This window comes from Nomia melanderi, chromosome 12 (genome assembly GCF_051020985.1).
Source record: "Nomia melanderi isolate GNS246 chromosome 12, iyNomMela1, whole genome shotgun sequence".
In the NCBI taxonomy this organism is placed as follows: Eukaryota; Metazoa; Arthropoda; class Insecta; order Hymenoptera; family Halictidae; genus Nomia; species Nomia melanderi.
The window spans coordinates 6,887,996-6,910,952 of NC_135010.1; the positions used below are offsets into that span (position 1 = coordinate 6,887,996).

A 22,957-nucleotide genomic window follows, 5' to 3' on the forward strand; every position below is an offset into this window, starting at 1 on the left:
TATATAAATTAGAAGTTGTATGATAGATTTGAGTCTGGCAAGTATGACAAGTAGAATGAGACAACCAGAGTCAGACGAAACGAGCACAGTCGATTACTGCAACAGAAGTAGAATAAAGTAGAATGAGGTTCGCCAAAGGAAGACAGATTACTCTTGGGAACTAAGTATAGTATAGTACACAATGGTCAAACTTATTCAGTAAATCCAGTATATAAGGGGTGTCAAAATAAAATTATCCCTCTCGAATGGAATATACTAACAGGAGAGCTTTAATATTTCAATTTTATTTGATCAATTTTGAATTTAAAATTAGTTTTGTTTATTATAATAAATTATCTTTCTGAACATTTATTATTTTCAATGTATCAAAACTATCTACCATTTGATTATTTATATTCTTAATCTACACCACTAAAAATATATAATTTATTCAACTTACATTCCTCAATTAGATTTACGGAGATATATTGTACTTACAATTCTACTGCTCCTAAAAACATTGATTTTCATTCTTTGGAATCTTCTCAGAGATTTAAAAAATAATTCAGATATATATTCATCTAATTGCATCGACATAAATGGTCGACATGGTCGACATAAACATTTAAGGAACAATCTTTATAAAATCCAATATGCGTCAAATTAATTCCATAAACCCAGTGTCAAATTATCCAGCACCGTCCAAACGTGCGCTCAATAAATTCACTAAAAATTCAATTAAGAAGTAATTTCCGTCCAACCTCGATGTCCGAGACAACTTTATTTTTTTCTGGTAGTTTCAGTTTTCGTTCATTATTATCGCGACCTTTTAAGCCGGCGGAGGAGGGAACGTAATTTCATCCGCCCGATCGCGGTCGCCGCGGGTTTCTTCTAAAAATGTAGGCGAACTGGTTTCCCGAGCTGTCGTTTCATATTTTCCGGCGGTCGGCAGATGAGTTTTTCAAATGACGCCGGACGAGTTTGTACAGATTACTTTTGCGGCCGAATTTGATTAAGGCATTCCCCTGGTCGCCGAGCCAGCCCCGTAATTTCCCAGAGAAAATATATCCGACCCTCGGATACGCCGGATAATTCCTGTAACGTTCGCGCGAAAATGTTATTTATTCCCGCGGAAATCGTAATCTCGCGGATGTCACTCGAATTCGAGGTAACTTGTATAGTATGCGCATCGAAAGTGGGTCAGACCCTTTGTACCGATACCGTTGCAGGTACAACACGATCGTTCTGCACGTTTCATCATTACTGTTCACGATGCGATAATTTATTGTTGGATGAAATGTTTGTTGGAGCTGAAAGATTTCTGTTGGGAACTTCAATTAAAGTAATAATGATTAACCCCTTGCCATTTATAGATTAATTTAACCCTTAGCACCCCAGATGGTTTTGTAATTTATCAGTAACTGCAACTAATTTTTATGGTATCTCTAGTGAAAATGAAAAATGCTATAACATTCCTTCGATCTTTTATTTTCCTTCTCAGTACAAAATTTGGATGTGCAGAAAATTTAATAATTTTAAGGTAGTTTCTTTGATTCATTAAAATATTATAACTGGTGCAATATTGGAGCCTACAGAGTTCAAAGGGTTAATAAAACTGAATGTTGTTCATTCCCTACGGATCAAAGTAAAAAATTCCAAATGTACTATTTTCAAATTAAATTTCTACGTAAAGTAGAACAGAAAATTTTATTGCATTTCGTCCAAATTGTCGATAGTAAAATGTTACACGAGCTCAGTAGCGAAAGTAAATACATCAAGGGGTTAAAGATTAAAGTATTGAGTGTAGCGATTAGTGATTCAATATCGTTTCTTCAAATTTGTGGTAATTTATTTCTAAGTCTCTATATTTAATGTTTGATAAAAATTGTTACTTTCGTTTTTAGTCCAAATGTGTGGGTTTTTAATGTTAATGAACTTTTGCTAATAGTCATTGTTGTTTTTGGGAGTTAGAGGATTGAGATAGATTGTTAGCTTTGATGATAGAAATTAATTGTTACATATAAATCAGTCTATTTTTTGTGTAAAGGAGACACAATTTAATATCACTCTTTACAGCATCAGATATATTCTCAAGTAATGTAATTAAACACATATCACCATGAAATCCTTAAATCAAGTAATTCATACAAACACCTGCAACATAAATAACGCTATCAACTAATAAATTACTACAATGTCAAAATAAACTCCATATTCTAACCAGACTTCACGTTTCTACATAAAATTCCATTTTCCCACTTGAAATATGCAAAACAAATTTCAAGAATGATTTCCTAGATTCATCATTTTAACACGTTGAACGTCGCACGATTTCATAGAGCAAAATACACAAAATGGGAAAAATATAATATTAAATCATTTGATTGAATTGCGTAATTATTATCGCACATTCATCTAGCTGAACATCACCACATTAGGTAGCATTATTTATAATATAGAAATATTTCTAAATAATCGTCGTTTACTTGAGTGAATTACAGTAATTCGATTTGGTTTTGGGTCACCGGTGGCCCCCATGGCATACAACGTGTTAATACAATAAAACTAACGTACAAAAGAATTAATAAATTGAATTTCATGAAAACTCTTTTCTTATTTTTGATAAAACTCAGCGACCTTCTTTACAAGACCCATATATCAGACCCTGTAATTTATTTGAAAAGTTTGAACAATCCGTTTCCAAGAGTCACGCGACTCTTGATAAAAGAGCTCACTAATGTCGCCTGGTGAATTAATCGCGCGATTAAATGGACGACGGTTCGTTAAATGAAAGCGTGACTCGGGCCGTGTTCGAACAATGATTTCAATTATGCAAACTACCGTGGCGGGAGCTCATAATTTCACCGGGAACCGTGCACGAGCGATCGCGTTTCCCTTGTAACTAAAATCGCGGAGTAGTTTTCGCGAATCAACCGTTCGCGAATTGCCATAATTTGTTTCGCCGCCAGCCGCTGGGAATTTCTCGAGAATAATCTCCCGTGAGCTATGCTCACGGATGCTTCAGAGATGTGTGATCTTGGTGAACTCTGATTGCGCAGAATAATAACAGTGGAACTGTCGCTATTCTTGATAAACGGTACTTGAACTTCTGCCGAGTTTCTGCGGTGTACCAACTGTTACTCGCGTCACAGAAGTTCAGGTAAAATGACGGGAATTAATTGGAGTATGAATAGAAAGAGTATAGCCGAGAGTTTGTCTGGCTGGAGAATGAGTATACTACTTGTCTGGTTGGGAAGCGAGCTGTTATACTTGTACGAACGTTAAGTTTTCGTCTTTTAAATGGAGAAGTATATTGTTTATGTGATAGAGAAATTAAAAGTAGAAATGAAAAATCTTATAGAAAACTATATTATTTGTCTTGTAGAGAATAAGAAATGTAAATGAAGAAAACTATATTGTTTATATAATAAAAAGATAGTAAATCAAAATAAGAGGATTGAATAGAAAAATATTTGGGTTGAATTCAGTGTAACCAAGAAAGATAACATTTCACTCTTCAGAAGATCACTCTTTTGAGAGGAAAATATTTAACAATTAGTTCCATTCATTGAAATGCCGTCTGTCTTCAGGTCTTGACTTGTTCTACGTTACTCGTTCAACGAAGAATAATATTTCATTTATCTCAGGAAAATATCTGACAATGTGTTTCACATAGCATAAATGAAAGTTTCCACGTTCTCTTTGTCTGAGTAGACACTGGATATATACTACTTACATCAGCATTTATATTTCCGAATGCTTCGAACATTTATTTGTTTTGTGGTTGAAGGAATGTGAGCGTTTATGAAATAAGCACCGAAATTAAATGAAATGTTGATTCAGTTCAGTGGTTTGATCAATTTCCAATGTTTTCTACTTGTCAGAGCAAACCGTTATTTATTCCACTCTGTTTCTAGAGATTCGTCAGTTCACTTGTCGATCGAAATTCTATAACCTTCAGCTGTCCCAATTTTAATTATTAAATTTTTCTTGATTGGATAAAATATTGAAGTGATTTTATTAACGATCATAACATTCGCACTACCAAAATTATGTATCTAAAAATTATATAACATATGCTCTACATTATTGATTATTATTTATTGATATTAATCCCTATGCTTCGGGGAATAAATTGAATTGAATTACTATTCTGCAAATATGCAAGTATATTTCCTGAATGTGTTCCAGGAAACAACTGAAAATGCAAATTAATTAAACATTAATTACAATGAAATTTGCCGGACGCTTAATCATGCTGTTGCAATTTAATTTGTCCAATTCTGAACATTATATTTGAAAATAGACAATCAGCATTCACATTCGTCTAATTGCAGCAATCAAAGCCAACATAAACATTTACCAAACAGTATTTATAAAATCCAATGTGCGTCTAACTAACTCGTCCTATGAACCTAGTGTCAAAAAGAAACCGTTGACACCATCACAAAATACCAGCTGCAATGCTAACGATATAATCAGAAAACCTTCTCTAATTCTAATCTCTCAACAAAATCATTAGTTCAAATTTATTTCGAACTGTGATTTATTCCACTTGATCTGTTTCTAGAGATTCGTCAGTTCACTTGTCGATCGAATTTCTATAACCTTCATTTGTCCCAATTTTAATTATTAGATTTTTCTTTATTGGGTAAAATATTGAAGTGATTTTATTAACGATCATAACATTCGCACTACTAAAATTATGTATCTAAAAATTACATAACATATGCTCTACATTATTGATTATTATTTATTGATATTAATTCCTGTGATTCGGGGAATAAATTTAACTGAATTACTATTTTGCAAATATGCAAGTGTACTTCCTGAATGTGCTCCAGGAAACAACTGAAAATGCAAATTAATTAAATATTAATTATAATGAAATTTGCCGGGCGCTTAATCATGCTGTTGCAATTTAATATTCAATCTCAACGTCACATATTATTTTCGAATTTAATTATTCCCCTTCATATGTAATGCTGCTTAAATGAAATTATTTATTTAAATAAGGTGTAAAAAAGCATCAGTATTTATAACATATTCATGAATCGAATAATATACCTTCAAATGGTACATTACACAAATGAAAAACAAGTTTAATGATGCCAGTAATTATCTAAGAGAGGAGTAATATTGTGCACAGCAACAAAATTGAACATAAAAATTAACAATAAAAATACATGCCACTATACAAGCATTAAAAATAATGTTGAAAAAAGCTTCAATAGTCTCAATGCATTCAAGAACTAAAATAACATATAATATTAAACAAGAAATACCACAGTCCAATACAGCAAGTATTGATCAGAATCATATAACACAGAATCATATAACTCTTTTATCAAAATTTATTTGTAAATCGATTATTCTATAAAAACAAAAATATTTGGAACAAAAGTCGCTTGGCGTGGAGAGCTAAAATTGCAGATAATGATAAAAATACAATTGACCTACTTGATGCCAAATTCTCTGATGCAAAAAATGGTCTGCAAATAAATGTATTTAAATATTCGTAAAATATTATAAAATTGTATAAAATCTGCCTTAAATTTATCTAATAATTCCACTTAAAATGTAATTTTATAAAATATGACATGTAAGTGGAAAATATGTGTAAATCAGAAATAAAGTATACAAAAGTTTCAATGCTAGTAGCATATTCATATAACAAGTACATTTTCAACTGTTGCGTTAATTAAATATATAGCAACGCGATAGAATCAAATGTAGGAATCAGTAAATCCCTATTTATATTCTCGTCACTGTGTATAAATATCGGTGCGTCGTTTGCATCGCGCATATGGTTCGGTCAAATCGTTTACACAGTGTCCCGGTCACGTTATACCGCCGCGAGAAAATGAATGTCGTGCCACGAACCGTCGAATATATCCGCGACGATGACACCCGGACATTTCAGCGGCCGTTAATGCGAACCGCAACGCGACGTCGTTTTCCGGTGTATTATTACGCCCACGGCGCTGACGGTTCCGGTCAGGTGGGCATTGTTTATCGTTTCCGGTGGCACTGCAACACAATGGATGCCGAAAAAATGAATCGTTCACGAAAATTTAGCTTTCGAAATGGAACAATTAGCCGTTTATTATAATAATAATATTATATTATAGTAATAATATTACCATATTATTATCATATTATTATTACGTTGTTATTATTCTGTTATTATTGTATTATTACTTTGTCGTTATTCTCTCATTATTCTGTTATTATTCTTTTATTATTCTTTTATTATTTTATTATTCTTCTATAATTATTCTATCATTTTTACATTATTATTAGTATTATTATTCATTATATTGTTTGATATTATATTATGACCTCTGAACTTATTTCTACATCGTAATTTCTTCACAAATACTCCCACGCATATGTATACTTGATTTTACTTTAAAATCATAATCACTAAAGCCCAACAATGGTCACCCACTCCTTTTACATGTTCTCGTTGAAACGATATGCATTGCACTCAAACGGGAACTAAAATCACCTAACTTCGCCCAAAGAAGGATTAGAATCATTATTGAAGTTAATTATTCAAATACGATGAAAACCTAATTTACTAATAACCTTAATACCGTTATTAACGTCGTTCTTTCTTTCGTTGTTACTTAATTATCACTTCCTTCTTATCTCTAAAATTAAATAGAGTTCTAGAAGATATAAATAGTTTGAATTGCCAATCAGTCATGGTCGCATCAACGCCGACGAAAAAAGAATTTGAAAAAAAAAAATTGAGAAAAGAAATCGGCAATTAGATGTCGTTCTTGAAATAATAAATTGTTCTCATTTCAGGGAGAAAGTAGCCAGGGGAAATTGAAAAAGGAGAGGTTCGACTATTGTCTCGGATCTTTTATTGTCAGTCGCGTTCGAACACCGAGCAGATATTGTTTGTTCGCCCGATGCTCTAATTTCACGGGGACAATGGGGAACACGAATTCAACGTGCGAACGGTGGAAGTCAAGGGATTAAAGGGACGCCTGAATAGGTGTTCCGAATCTACTTAAACCGATAGAAAACTCCGCCCACTGGTAAATAAATTATGGCCCTTCCGGTTGCGCGATGCCGCATTAATCTCCTCGTGATTATTATTTATTCGAATTGTTTGCGAATTCGACGGAAATTCGCCTGGCAGTTGCTCGAGTTGTGATTTATTCAGTTTGTTTTGGAACTTTTCTGAAGGGTCCTCGACTAACGTGACGTAGGGATGAATTGATGCGTACAGAAGTGTGTTAGCGACGTGAAATGGAATTAATTTAATTTCTTATGAGGTTGATAGTGAATATCATGCTGAGAATCAGTCGTATGTGAATCAGTTTTACAGGCTAATCATACATTGCTGTTTATTGTTACTCTAAGAATTTTATGTTTGTGTTTTTGTTATCTGAAAAGACAAGAGTTATGCATACCTAACGAGAACGAAAATTAATTGTTTCTCTATTGCATTTCAGAAGTGAGTTTGAAGAATAAATGTTTAAATATTCCATTAAAATATTATTCGCCTTTGCCACGTAGAGTTATAAATATCAACAGTTTTCCACGAGTGAATGTTTGTTATGATAATTAGATAGAAGACCTTCAAGCCAATTCAAATGTTTGAGAACGTAATTAGACAGTACTACGATGGAGAAGAATTTTTCCTAAAAGGTGTTATAAAAAACACTACACTGTATCCAGTGCATTTTGGGCAAGTTTTCACTATCAAATTTTCTATATAATTAGGAAAATAGAACTACGATGGAGAATAATTTTTCTTAAACAATATTATACAAAATACTGCATTTAAAATATTTTATTATATATATTATATATTTGTTCGTATTTCGTTTATTCTGTACAATTTTTCATCTTGAAATTTCCTATAAATGTATTATACATAAATCTGCAGTCTAATGATAATTATAACAGATTGCAGTTATTGAGAATCGATTTGTTTGTCGTACGCTCGATACGAACGAATCGTCACTATGAAAAATCGTTCCACGTGGTGGCGTGCGACACGGGTTGAATGTGTTCCAAGAAAGCTTCGTGGCGCAGGAATAAAATAACTTCTGGACAAGGTGTAGCCTGTTATACAGCTCGTATATCACGGGTTCTCGAGTTGCGGATAAAAATAGCTCGCGCGACAAGACAAAAGGCGGTCTTTTACTTGGCAACGATGAGTAAGTACGGTTTCGGGCTGCGTTAGGTTTATTAGATTCGCAGCCATATGATTATTGACGTGTTATCAAGTAATAAGGGAGGTGTCTTATTTCTCTTGGCACTGTCTTTTGACTTCAGTATCTTATTTCTTTACTTTGTTCTTGTTTTGTTTACTTTGTTTCTCTTATTATGTTCTAATTGTAGAAATTAAAGAATTATTACGATTAAATCATTATTTAATTCACGAATACTTCAACCAAAACATCTGTACAACTATTGTGAAGAAATTGACACGTTTCTTTTTATTTTGTTCATTTCGTTTCTTTTATTACGTCGTAACTATAGAAAATGAGGAATAATTACTTCAAAGCATTATTTAATTCATGAATATTTCGACAAAAACGTATTTATAATTATTACAAGAAATTGACACCTTTGTTTTTTATTTTGTTCATCTCGTTTCTTTTATTACGTTATAATTATAGAAAATAAAGAATCATTACTTTAAATCATTAGTTAATTCACGAATATTTCTACAAAAACATCTATATAACTATTGCAAGAAATGGACACGTTATTTTGTTCATTTTGTTTCTCTTATTACGTTCCTATTGTATATGAAATGAAACGCCATTATTATTAAATCATTATCTAATTCAAAAATATATTATTTCAACAAGAACATCCTTATAACTGTCACAAGAAACTGCAATCTACCCGTACTCACTTTCATCGTTAAAAATACATCCCTCTCCACGCAACGTGCCCGTCAAACGATTCGAACCCACCCTTATCCGCCCCACAAACCCACAGAGTGTACTAAAATCTCCCTCCAGTTCAAGGTCCCCATGAGACGCCCGTGTCCCCGCAGACGCGAAATCAGCATACCCTATTAATAACACTTTTCAAACGCAAAGTCCCTGTCAATGTTAATTTCACAAAGTCCAGGGAACACGAACGTTTTCAGGGGACACAGCATCTGGTCGAGTTAGGGTAGTTTTATACCATTCCTTCAGACAAGTATCATTCATTAAATGATTAGCTTTCACCTCTCTTCATCCCATGACAACCATTCATTCTTAAATTGTTTGCCTTGCGTTATTTATTAATTATTTACAAATAAAATACAATTTTAAATAAAATGATTCAATATTAAAACCTGCTATGGTGTTCCAATTCTACACTATTTAATACTTGGTTCATGGAACGAGTTACTTTGACACGTATTGAATTTTATAAACATTGTTTGTTAAATATTCACGTCGATTGTGATTGATACAGTTGTCTTAGTATATATCCTAATTGTTTATTCTTCAATCACTAATGTTTAAGGCCTCAACGAACGGATATCGATTTTGCTAGGAGCAGTAGAACAAGCGGTACAATAAGTCTTTGTAAACATAGTGTTAAGGTTACTGTTTTAGTTCTCTTCTCCCATTTTATAATTGATCAACTGACCAATTAAAAAACTAATGATCGATGATCACTGATCTGCAACGCCGACCATGATGAAACATTAACACTAGGTTCACGGGTATTTATCGTAAAGTTCATTCTATTGACCCCAGAAAAGCTGATGTTCGTTTATCGAGATTTTGAAAATTATAGATTTAAGAATAGACAATTATTCGCATTCACATCGACATAAACATTTATCAAGTAATTTTTATAAAATGCGGTATTCGCTAAATTAACGGGTTTCATAAACACTATGTTAAAACAAGAGAAATTAAATCGACGTAACAAAATCCCATCATATTTCTATTGTAAAATTGTAAATTGCGATTTTGAGGTTGTATAAATTATTCTATCATTCCTAGAAAATTGAATGTCATTTAACTACATTCTAAACATTACAGACTTGAAAATAGGCAATTAGCATTCATATTCCTCTAATTGCATCAATTAAAACCAACATAAACATTTAACAAACAATATTTATAAAATTCAATGTGCGTCAAACTAACTCGTTCTATAAACATAGTGTAAAATAGGAACCGCTGATACCATCACCAGTATAAATATTCAATAATTAATTCAATTAATTGAAAAGACGTTTGTTTGCTTAGGTCTTGACTTGTTCTACGTTATTCGTTCAACGAAGACTAATATTTTACTTATCTAACAGGAAAATATCTGACAATGTGTTTCACATAGCATAAATGAAAGTTTCCACGTTCTCTTTGTCTGAGTAGACACTGGATATATACTACTTACATCAGCATTTATATTTCCGAATGCTTCGTACATTTATTTGTTTTGTGGTTGAAAGAATATGAGCGTTTATGAAATAAGCACTGAAATTGAATGAAATGTTGATTAAGTTCAGTGGTTTGATCAATTTCCAGTGTTTTTTACTTCTCAGAGCAAACCGTTATTTATTCCACTCTGTTTCTAGAGATTCGTCAGTTCACTTGTCGATCGAAATTCTATAACCTTCAGCTGTCCCAATTTTAATTATTAAATTTTTCTTGATTGGATAAAATATTGAAGTGATTTTATTAACGATCATAACATTCGCACTACCAAAATTATGTATCTAAAAATTATATAACATATGCTCTACATTATTGATTATTATTTATTGATATTAATCCCTATGCTTCGGGGAATAAATTGAATTGAATTACTATTCTGCAAATATGCAAGTATATTTCCTGAATGTGTTCCAGGAAACAACTGAAAATGCAAATTAATTAAACATTAATTACAATGAAATTTGCCGGACGCTTAATCATGCTGTTGCAATTTAACTTGTCCAATTCTGAACATTATATTTGAAAATAGACAATCAGCATTCACATTCGTCTAATTGCAGCAATCAAAGCCAACATAAACATTTACCAAACAGTATTTATAAAATCCAATGTGCGTCTAACTAACTCGTCCTATGAACCTAGTGTCAAAAAGAAACCGTTGACACCATCACAAAATACCAGCTGCAATGCTAACGAAATAATCAGAAAACCTTCTCTAATTCTAATCTCTCAACAAAATCATTAGTTCAAATTTATTTCTAACTCTCGTTATTCTTCCCCAAAACTTCTGCAGCAACCCACGCATAAACGCACCCTTGGCTTCCCCAAGCTTCCGTAAGAAGATTTATTTCATTTTCGAGGGACCGATTATCAAATGATCTCGATCCACCCGCTTTATTAACCGGGTCCGCCGTCGATAGTCGAATTTGCATGCGAATGGATTTAAAAGCGAGCCGCCGGACGATTTTCCCTAGGACAGGGGAGCCGCCAACCGGCCGGCTGCCTTTCAACCGAGATAATTTCGTATTCCCGGGCACGTCAAGCGGGCGACGCGCGATTAACGTCACTGAGTGAACCGCATTAACCCCTTGCCCTACGATTTAATTTCATAGTTGCACTTGTTAGAACTATTTATCGTTAACACGTTGACGATCACTTTGAAATCGATGGTGGACAACAAAAGCAATTCTTTTGTTTTTGTTAATTAACTTTCTATACGCTTGTGTGACTTTGAAATCACATACCAATATATTGGCATTTTTTTTATTTATTTCATTTTCCATAACAATGTGGCGAGAAAAATTCAGTAATTAATTAACATAAACTTTTATACGCTCTGTCTTGGAAGTTCAACGTCATTATAATTTCAAAATAGCAAGATATACTCGTTTTAATGAAATTATTAGAACTATTATAATATATTGTTAATTTGCATTTACAGGTTAATATCTGTCAATTTTATACTGTACACATTCTTTTATGGTCACGGAAAAAAATTCGGCCTACAGGGGTTAATTGATCTTTTGGGAGTTCGATCAAGATTTCAGAATAAAATTATTATAGTTCTTTATTTATGATACTAAGAATATAGGATCATTGTCGTCATTTGTACCTACATTCACAAGCATTGGACAGCTATAGACGGCATTTACGTCAAGGTGCTAACACGTTGGCTGGAACCTCGAAATTGCTTGACAACAATTACAGTTCATTGATATCGAATGAAGATAGTTAGTAACATAAGTAACTGGAGAATAGCGTAATTTGAGTATTGTCATACTAAATTATTAACCCTTCGCACCTTGAATTTCCTTTGCATTTTTTCCTCAATAACTCTGTATTATTGCGATATTTTATTTGAAATGCACTTTAAGAAATAGTTAATTTGTAGAGAGCAGAGTGGACGATTCTTCTTATTAATAATATTGAAGATAACATAATAATGTAATCCATTTTAAGTCGATTTTTTGATATTTTTTGATTTTTGTCAATCTTAGTGGAATAAATAATATTCCATTGTGGCAGAGCCTACCTTTAGGAAAAAGACTTAATATTCTTTTCTGATCAAATTAATAAACCAACAATTTTAAAAACCTATCTATTAAAAAACATTAATTTTCTCAATTCTTGGTTTCTGGATTTAACTGCATTAACTTCTGAACGACTCAATTATTTCTAATACCATTTATATTTGTTATGAAAGAATAAATATTATTGTTAAGCTTAATAGATTGCAGATTTTCTCGTGCTGAATTTCATTTTGAAGGGGTGAAACGACCCTTTGAAAAAGTACAAATATTTCTTTAAACAGAAAATACATTGCGCTTTCACATCTATAAAATTGTAAAAAGACATTTCTTGAAAAGTTCAAATTTTTGAATAATTTTTCACTATCTCTACTACGAGATATTTTATTTGCATTGCTATTTGCAAATGTTTCAACGCGTTTCGAGTAAATAATGTGAAATTATTAAAAGACATATGGATACGTCGTCGGTTATTATAGTATTAACACATTGACTACTATAATAATTCGTTCGATTAAAGGATAATTATTGATGAACTTCTCAATATTATTAACGTTGTAACATAAAATAACATCCGACAAAATAAACGCACAAAGAATGATAATGCATCCTAATTAAATCATTTTTACATTATATTTTAACACGATGTTATCATACTTTAACATTGTGCTCTAAAAAAATTCGCGCGTCATTCAAATCTTTAATTTTGCACCAACTTGTATCATATATTAAAGAAATATTACATCAGTACAATACTTGAGCGATCTACACAATTTTCTTTTTTCCTAATTCCTTTATTATCATTCTAGTATGTAAAACGTTAATACGCGTAATCTCTCGTAATTCCGACTCAGCTGATCGCGTACACGATCCACCCACGAGTAATTAGTAGACATTATATTTCGTTCGGAGCGCGTGTAACGTTCATGCGAGATTCGCGACTCGTTCCACGATAAATTCGGATTTCACGAGACAATGGCGTTAACAGGCGGACCATTCTTATTACGGTTTCGTGCTCGAACCGACGCGAAATGAAATATTGTGTCCCTGTGAAAAGTAGTACGCTCGCCCGTGTGATATTGGATTCCGGCCGCTGGGATTTTTGAGATTTCCGACGCGGCAGCGGTGTTGCATGAATTTTTTTTAGAGTAGAATGAATTCCTGCATACACGATGCGATTGATGATGGTTTTGTTTGACGAGAAGGCAGTCGGATCTACGTTAAATTTCCATTATTATTTGATTTTGTATCTCACGGTGGTGTTGTTGGATGAAAGTTATTTAACACGTCGACTGCCACGAAAAACATCAGCGTTTTATACATCACTTATTCTTTCTATAGCAAAGATACAAAACAAGACTTATTAATTCTTTGATATGAAAATTCTTATATTACCCTATCATCTAGTTACTTACGTTACGGAAGATTGGTATTCGAAATCAATTATCTTCCAAGTCATAATTATTTTCTTGTAAATTGAAAGCTCCGGTCATCGGTGACCAACGTAGCAGTCAAAGTGTTGAAACGCGAATACATTCAACGTTTTGTAGACGAAGATTGTTCGAAATATACGAAACCTTCAGCAGATGAGGCTAAATTATACATCGGTTGCTTAAATAATTGAAAAATGGAAACTATGTACTGATCTCTCGCTGTTTGAGAAATTTAATCATCTGTTTGCTACTTGGCGCTCCGAATATGAAAATATTATTTCGCCGAAATATCGACATTCGTCCGCAAAGGGTTAATCTGATTGTTATTTACGAATACGGAATAATTAGTATATTCATTCTTTCCGGTAATAAATAAATTTTATGTATTCGTCGTTTTTATTCCATATTCCGAATCATTTTTACACAACACAGTATATAATAATTTAAGAAACGTAAATGATATGCTAACAAGAACTGACGAATAATAAATAACAAATATCTTGTATAACAAGCAACCAAATAACGATTCATTACTTATTATTGTTATTCAAATCAAGTCCCATTCGAATAATACTTGACACAGCCAAGCTAATGTTTCGTGTTGTTCCTGAATAATATTACACAACTCCGTTCATCGTTAACGAAACTAAACATAAACACCTTGAAGTTAGCCCAAAAACATACTCAGCACTCTACAAATAAAATACCATCTTCAAATATTATTTCGAAACAAGGCTGCATAGAATAAAATATTTTATTCTCAAAGCTGTACTTACGGTATAAAATGAAACACGCTGCTCGTTATTTAAAATTTTAAATAATATCCCTCCTAGTATTCAGGAAATGATGTTTACAAAAGCACATCACAGATTCACACATCCTGTATGAATATTCGATGCCCAGATTTTCATTCATCCGTTAAACCAAAAACCTTCCAGCCTGGTTAAAAAACATGATCCCAGTGGTTAAATATTCCCCATGTTTAACTTTGTAAATATTTACCGCGTCAACGTTCCGCGACATCCGACAAGCGTCCCGGACCCACCGCTGTTGGTTGCAAAGTTGAAGATTGAAGTAACCATCCCCGTGGAACGTTGAACTTCATTAAACGCGGAGCTTATGGAGCTAGCTGTGCCAACTAATTATATCGCGCGCGTTTAGCTCACAGTCAGACAACGGGGTGAATGGAAAAAAAGGGATGGACGGACTGAAAAAGTCTCTACCAGACTGAAAACTCTGCTTCCGCTTGTTGTCTTCGACGTCCTCGACGAATTTCGAACGATTCGATCGTGAATTAGAAGTTTAATAAAAGTTCAGGACTCAGGGTGCAAGGATTGAAAAGTGAGTAAGATCTCTGAACGAAAATAGAAATTCTTCGATGCAGAAATTGAAGAATCCGGACGGGAGGGACTGAGAACTCGCGGTGTAAAAGCGGAATTGGGATTGAAGAGTTGCGAGGAAAATAGCAGGACTTAGAGAGTAGAAGTTTTTATCCTTTAATTAGAAATTAAAATTTGTCGGCCTGGATATTGGAGGATTATAGTATGAGTGAACTTGAAAATTGGTCGAGGAATTTAGGAACTCGAGACAGAGGAATCGAAAACTAGCGATGGAACGATTGGAAACTCGCGATAGAAAAATTGATGGTTCTCGATAGAAAAATCCAAAAACCGTGAACGGAAAAATTTGGAAGTTGTTACGGGAAAATTGGAAACTCGCGATGGAGATATTTCTACGTAAATATTACAACTCTTTTTTTAAAGAAGTTATTATAACGTTGCTTTAAGGTTTGAGAATTATAATTGTTGATGAAGGAACTAATAATTGATAGTCGATAATTCATTAAATAATTATTTAGACCGATATTATGCAGAATTATATAAAAATAAACAATTATACAGGAACAATTATACTGAAACAATTCTGTAAAAAAGTATTATACAAAATTGTATAAAAATATACAATTATATAGAAACGATTATATTTAAATAATTATATAGGAAGATATTATATAGAATTATATAAAAATATACAATTACATAGAAACAATTCTATAAAATATATTACAATACATAAAATTGTATAGAAATATACAATTATATAGAAACAATTCTATAAAACATATTACAATATATAAAATTGTATAGAAATATATGATTATACAGAAACAATTCTATAGAAAAACATTATATACAATTATATAGAAATAATCGAAGGTAAATTGCGATCAAGGTGCAATTTTCCAGGACTCGGGGCCACCGACACCCACCACAACAAATCTCACCACATTTCCATCACGGCCCGACGCATTCGTGCAGAAAAAACGTTTTGTGTGTGTGTATCTTTTGCAGGTCGGCCAGGTCCTTGCCATGCGATGTCGTTGCAGAGCCCCAGACTTCGACATTTCAGGTCGAAACGCCAAATTAAATATTGCAAAGAGAGTTTTCTTATACGCTGAATACGAGGACAGACATGCGGCTCTATATCTATCTTTTTTTTTTCTTTCTTGCTCTCCATTGGCTGCGTACGGTGCGCGTTGCGAGCGATACAGGTCGATTCAGTGTGCAAAAGTAACGAGAAACTGCAGAAGAAATTTTCTAAGCGAAACCTTTGCTTTACGCATGATATTAAATTTATTTTGACATTTTTAAAGTGATTTATTTAATGAATTCGTATAGGCGTTTTTTAAAGAAATAATCTATTAAACTTTAATTGCTTTTTATATCAATAGAAAGCTTTCCCCTTAGAAAATTTGGAAATGTCGAGGAACTCTCGAACTCCTTTATTCCACTTTTTTAACCCTTAAAAATGCAAACAAGTATTAAACAAGAGAATTATCATTAAATTTCTTGTCCAGCTTACTAGTCTTATGACATAAATTTGAATTCTACTTCAACAACTAAATCAGCATCATCAACTAATTTGAAAGTATAATTAAATAGAAATTTAGTTCTTAAGGGTATAAGATTTCATATTTTCTCATTCATCAATGAACCCCAAGCTTTCGAAAGCACATATTGAGTATTCAATATTCTTACAAAGCATCATTCGTCATCAATTAAAATTTCTTTTGACACTCATTGTCATAATTCTTAAACATTCACAGAAAAGTCCAACAAAAATTTAATATTTAATATCGTTCTATTATAATCTTCATTTTCGATAAAATTTCTTTCCAAAATCCAGAATCTCGGGATAGAAAAATTCGTTCTAAATTTCTCATTAACTTTTCGCGCGTTGAATCGCTCTGATGGAGTGATAACGATTCTCTCACGCCTCGCACGTGCACCGTATACGACATATGTATGTGGATATAGGGGGTGTCACATTTTAATCTATAAATGCAATTATCTCTGAAACAATTCGTCACTGAAAAAAATGCCTGAAATACAATTTGTTCTCTTTTGAGAGGACAGTAATCTCATACATTTAATCCTCGCATCAACAACCATGAATAACCATTTCTAAATTTCCTCCTCATCTTGTTACATAAACAAATATATTTTTAATATTTTCCTCACGTCGATTTGTGCTTCGAAAATAAAACGTTTACACAAAACATTGGAATATTAAAGTATGAAGAAACCCAAATATTTAAGTTCCTGCCAATTAATTTGTCTCTAGGTGTAGGTGTATAGTAAATAGGAAACTCATCACCATTTTCTCAATTACAATCATATAATTTCATTCACATCAACAGATCCTTCTTAACAAACAACTGTTAACACATTGACCGCCACGAAAAATTTCAGCGTTTTATGTATCACTTATTCTTTCGTAGCAAAAACAAAAAGGAATAATTATCAATTATTTGTTACACGATTATTAGGTCACACTATAATCCATTTGAGTTATTCAATATTTTCATTTGACGTCAGTTGTGTTACGAATTGTAATTGTTTTCGAGTAATTTGAAAGTTCCGGTCATCGGTGGCCATCGTGACAGTCAACGTGTTAATCTATTTACAATAAAATCAATAAAACACTAGATGAAAACAGTAGGAATTCCGTTTCAGGCGTTTCTTGGATAACGATTAGCTCCTGAAATAATTGCATTCATAGATTAAAACGTGACAACCAGTATATAAGTATACAAGTCTATATACCAAGGAGTTGTTTTCACTTGCATCCACTTGCTTTTGGAATGAGGCTGATCGGCGCTCGCTCGAACACGTTTTCCGGCAACTCTGTAACCACACCTGCGTCGCTGTGTCCTTAGTGCATATAAAACCCTGACTGGGAAGTGTATAGCTCCGTTTTAGTGATCGTTTTGTACCGTCGCCTAGGCGAACGTCACTGTGACGCACGCCCACGCGCTACGCCCAGCTGCGGAGAGTGGTTCCGCCGACTAAACGGAGACCCCGGGGAGGAGAGAACGCGTGTTTATCCACCGTCTACCTCCTAATTTCTACAACGCGCTCCTTGATCATGATCCATGCTGTAATTTGTAGCGCGACTTTCGCTGTCTGATGTACAGGGAGCTGATGGTTACTTTGGAAAGTGATCTCCTATCGAGGAAACGGGTAAATGTGCAAACGTGGCTTTCCACAGTTTTCACTGTTTTAATTATTGAGTAACGAAAACGTGGTTTTCGATAGTTTTGACTATTTTAATTATTGACTAATTAAAAAGTTGTGTGTACCAATTAAAAAAGTGTTTTGACTGTTTTAATTATTGAGTAACGAAAAAGTGGTTTTCGATAGTTTTGACTGTTTTAATTGTTGAGTAAGTAAGAAGTGGCTTCCTCGGATTTTGACTGTTTACATTAGTGATTAATTAAAAAGTAGCTTTCTCGAATTTTGACTGCTTAAATTATTGATTAATTAAAAAGAGGCCTTCCCCAATTTGGCTATTTAAAGTACTGATTAATTAAAACGTGGCATTCCCCAACTTTGACTGTTTAAATTACTAACTAATTAAAAAGTGGCTTTCCACAATTTGGATTGCTAAAATTAGCCAATAATTATAGTAACTGATTAATGCATATTTTGTTAATATAATAAGATAACTTGTAACTAATTAATCCAGACATCAGCTAAACCAAAGACATACTATTTTCTGAGTAGAAGAAGTTAACAAAATAATTGTAGCAAATAGTTTAAAACTGGGAAATTATAGCACATTTACCGGGAAACGAATTTTGATGAATGTTTTTACGAAAAGATTTTTCACAAGGTTATCTTATATGTTTAAAATTCAATATGTATCATTTATGAATTATGTGAATGATGAATGATAAAAGAAGTATGTGTAAAATGTCCTTGTGAGAGATAATTTCTGATGAAGCTTCATAAAAATTGATTGCCCTTGATAGCAGATATTTTGACTTAAAAAATTCATTCTTCTCCGAAGTTTGATAAAAAAAAATGAAGAGCATTCCATAACGAACTTATGTTTACTTTTCAAATATTATCAGATAGAGTTGAAATATGGAATTTTTTAAAAATAGAAACTAATATTCTGCTGAACTTTAAAGCAATTTCCTTAATATACATATTATTATTATGAACAACTTGAATTTTTCTCAGTAAACTTTTTTAATTTCAATTCAATATTTAGAGCACTCCCAAAATTGCAATACTTGTAGTGTAATTTAATACAAAGATCTTGTCATTTAGTATAGTTTAATACACAAGACAAACTCTTAACACACTTATTAAAAGAAAATCAATTAACTTTGCAGTATCTGTACTCTATTAAATATTTCAATAATTCCAGTTAATTTTTTAATGTTTATTTTTTAATCAAACTTTGTGTACATTTCATAAGTACTATAATCAGTTCGACATACCCAACACGATCATGTAATTTCATCGAGGACCGCGAGTAATTTAAAAAAGACGAGATCCCATAATGGGAATTGTATGTTCGAATGTATTATGAAACTCGATGTTATAACTCTCTCTCTCTCTCCCTCTCTCTATATATAAGACGAGGAAAAGGCGAGCAGTCGCGAAGAGTACATTACAGAAAGTTTTCTCGTTAACTTGCTCGCGGGAACTTGATTCCCGTATGACTCCGATCAGCATCAACGTCCCTGTACACACGCATACAGTACTGTTGCGGCAGTCACGAGCCAGTCGACAAATGGGTAACACTTAGTTACTGTACTGTGTTAAGTCGCAGTAGAATTGTTAACGTAGTTTGTTTGAAAGGGGTCCATTCATTTCGCTCCGTACCCTTCGTTCGCGAAACCGAATTTTCCCTTAAACTTCGTACGATCGAAAAGCTTCCGAGTGATAATCGAGCTTTACTTTCGGTTTGGATGGGGATGGTGAAAGCTCCAATAAATTAGTGAAAGATTCATTGGTAAAGTTAGTAAAGTTAGGAAGATTAGTAAGATTACTAAAGTTAGTAAAGTTAGTAAAATTAGTAACATTAGTAAAATTTAAATTTAAATATTAGTAACACTAGAACAAATATTCAGCACATTAAATTTTTTTTTTGTAAAGCATTAAGTAATGAAATTTATGATATTGTATTAACAGTATCTGATTGTACGATTAAAACATTGAAATAGATTTGATTCATAAAAATCGCAGCACGAATTCACAATTAAATCAAATCAAGTTCATAATTCATTAACATCCCTAAACTCAAAAATGAACAATCGCTATGAAGCTCTTCGACGATTCAAAGTTAGATAAAAAAAAAAACGGGAAAAGATTGACAAAGCATTGGATTCGAAGCGACAGAGAAAAATGAACGGACCTGCTTTCTTGATCCTTGCTTCAATCCTTCTCCATTTATATCTGCCCGGCGAGCGTTCGCGGGCGAGCGTACGCGTAATTTGCAACTCGACGAGCATGTGAAAAATCGTAGTTAAGTATTTCTATAACAAGTAGAGAGAGACCCATAATCCGGAGAATCCACGACTTCTCGATGAATGATGTTATTCTTTTTCACGCGCTAGCGTTGGCATGGCCTGGTTTCACCGTTAACCATATTGTTGAGAAATTGCACCAACTCTTTCCTAAAGTTATAATAACCATTAAAACGCGCCGACGCGTTCCGTCGGCGGGTCGACGAGTGGCCGTTCGCCATTTTCTGGGACCAACCGTGGGCATTTTCGGTTTTCAGGACCATGTCAACGATCTGCTTCGTGTGCAACCTGCCGATCCTGAGCCATCAGGTGTGCCTGGAATGGAAGGGTGGGAACGGATGGGACGACCTCGTGCGCGAACAGGTGGAGGAGTCCACTTTGAAGCAACGACTCGGTGAGAACTTTGTAGTCTTTCCTCGTATTGATTTGGCTAGTTTCTGTTATTTTAACTTTTATTATTTGCATGTTTTCTTATTTAAGTTTTTATTGTTTGAACGCTTCGTTATTTGAACTTTTGTTATTTAAATTTTCATTATTTGAACGTTCTGTTGTTTGAACGCTTTGTAATTTAAACTTTTTTTATTTAAATTTTCATTATTTGAACGTTCTGTTATTTAAACTTTTGTAATTCGAACTTTTGTTATTTAAATTTTTATTATTTGAAAGTCTTGTTATTAAAACTTCTGTTATTTAAATTTTCATTATTTGAACGTTTTGTTATTTGAACTTTTATTATTCAAACGTTTTATTATTTGAATGTTTTATCATTTGAGCGCTTTATAATTGAACGCTTTGTTATTTGAACTTTTTGTTACTTGCATGCTTTGTTATTCGAACGCTTCGTCATTTGAACGTTCAATTATTTAAACATTTTGTTATTCGAACGAATAATAGTATTTAATTAATCCAGGAACATTTCCCAAAACAATTTTCTTCTTAAAAAGAAGAAATTAATTCGTTTTTAATCAGGAACCGGAAGACGCGACTCAACTACACAGATCTCGCCGCCGAACGAGGCTCATGACGCGCTGCCGACAAATCAGCGCCGTCGCCGGTCCAGTTTGGCCCAGCTGACGGATATCCTGAGGGAACTGAGCGGCGGCAGCGGTTCCGGGAAGGCCAACCGCGGGAACAAGCTCTGTCGACGCGAGACGCTGGCGGACATCGCGAAGTCCATGCGCTGGTCCAGGCAAACGACGGACGCGAGTCACTTGGAGAGACTTCGCAAACGACGAGAGAGTTCCGTGGATAGCAGGATCACGAGCCAGGCGTCGACAAAATCGAGAAGGGAGTCGACGATCACCGACCTGAAGAACGATATCGTTAAACTATGGAGCAAGAAGAACACGACTCAGCAGCAGCAGCAAGCGCCGAAAGTCATTTCACCTACACCTCGACGCGGTACGTTGAGTTAAAAAAAATGTTTCATTAGAACGATGCACATATTCATATACAGGGTGTCCCGCGACTCATGGTCAACCGATTAGGAGGTTATTCTACATGTAAAAATGAGTCGAAACAATAAAATACAATTTTTTCCTGCGAATCTTCGTTTTCGAGAAGATCGAAGTCGAAAATTTAGTCGGTACCTGTACACTCGGTACACGTCGACTTTGTGCATCTCATTATACACTCTTGTTTTGATTCTTATTTGTATTTAAAGACATAGTAATGACAAAGTGCGTATACCGCTCTTGATAGCGAAGCAGCACTCAACTTACCCTCGCACGCTGCAAGTGCGAGAATCATATTCGTATACTCATTATTCGAATAAGCTGCCATATTGAGAAACTGTTAGATACTGAATAATTATACCGCTAATAGAATAGCACGAACGATAAAATATCAACCGAGGTCATTACTATATCTTTAACATGTTGTATGTCATGAGGGCCACCGGTGACCCCCAACCAAATCGAATTACTGTAATTCAATCAATTAAACGACGATTATTTAGAAATATTTCTATATTATAAATAATGCTACCTAATGTGGTGATATTCAGCTGGATGAATGTGCGATAATAATTACGCAATTCAATCAAATGATTTAATATTATATTTTTCCCATTTTGTGTATTTTGCTCTATGAAATCGTGCGGCGTTCATTTCTTCGACATCGATTTTCTCGAAAACGAAGACTCGCAGGAAAAAATGTTATTCCATCCTTTCGACTCATTTTTACATGTAGAATGACATCATAATTGACTGACCATGAGTCGTGGGATACCCTGTATTTTTGGATGCATTGCTAAATGTATTATTGAAATTATGG

At 33.6% G+C, this 22,957-nt stretch overlaps 1 protein-coding gene across 4 annotated transcripts in view; it reads left to right on the forward strand.

Annotated features, from left to right (window-relative positions):
• rsh (Rap GTPase activating protein radish) overlaps positions 1–22,957 on the forward strand; it is a 207,394-nt gene that overhangs the window by 126,735 nt on the left and 57,702 nt on the right. For 3 of the 4 annotated variants that reach the window (XM_031975253.2, XM_031975254.2, XM_031975255.2), the window contains exons 2-4: positions 16,212–16,269; positions 20,941–21,077; positions 21,653–22,084. In XM_031975253.2, coding sequence (XP_031831113.1) covers positions 16,235–16,269; positions 20,941–21,077; positions 21,653–22,084 — 604 coding nt within the window. In that variant the 5' untranslated portion in view covers positions 16,212–16,234. The remainder of the gene's footprint in view (positions 1–16,211; positions 16,270–20,940; positions 21,078–21,652; positions 22,085–22,957) is intronic. The other variant, XM_031975256.2, reaches the window with a different exon arrangement.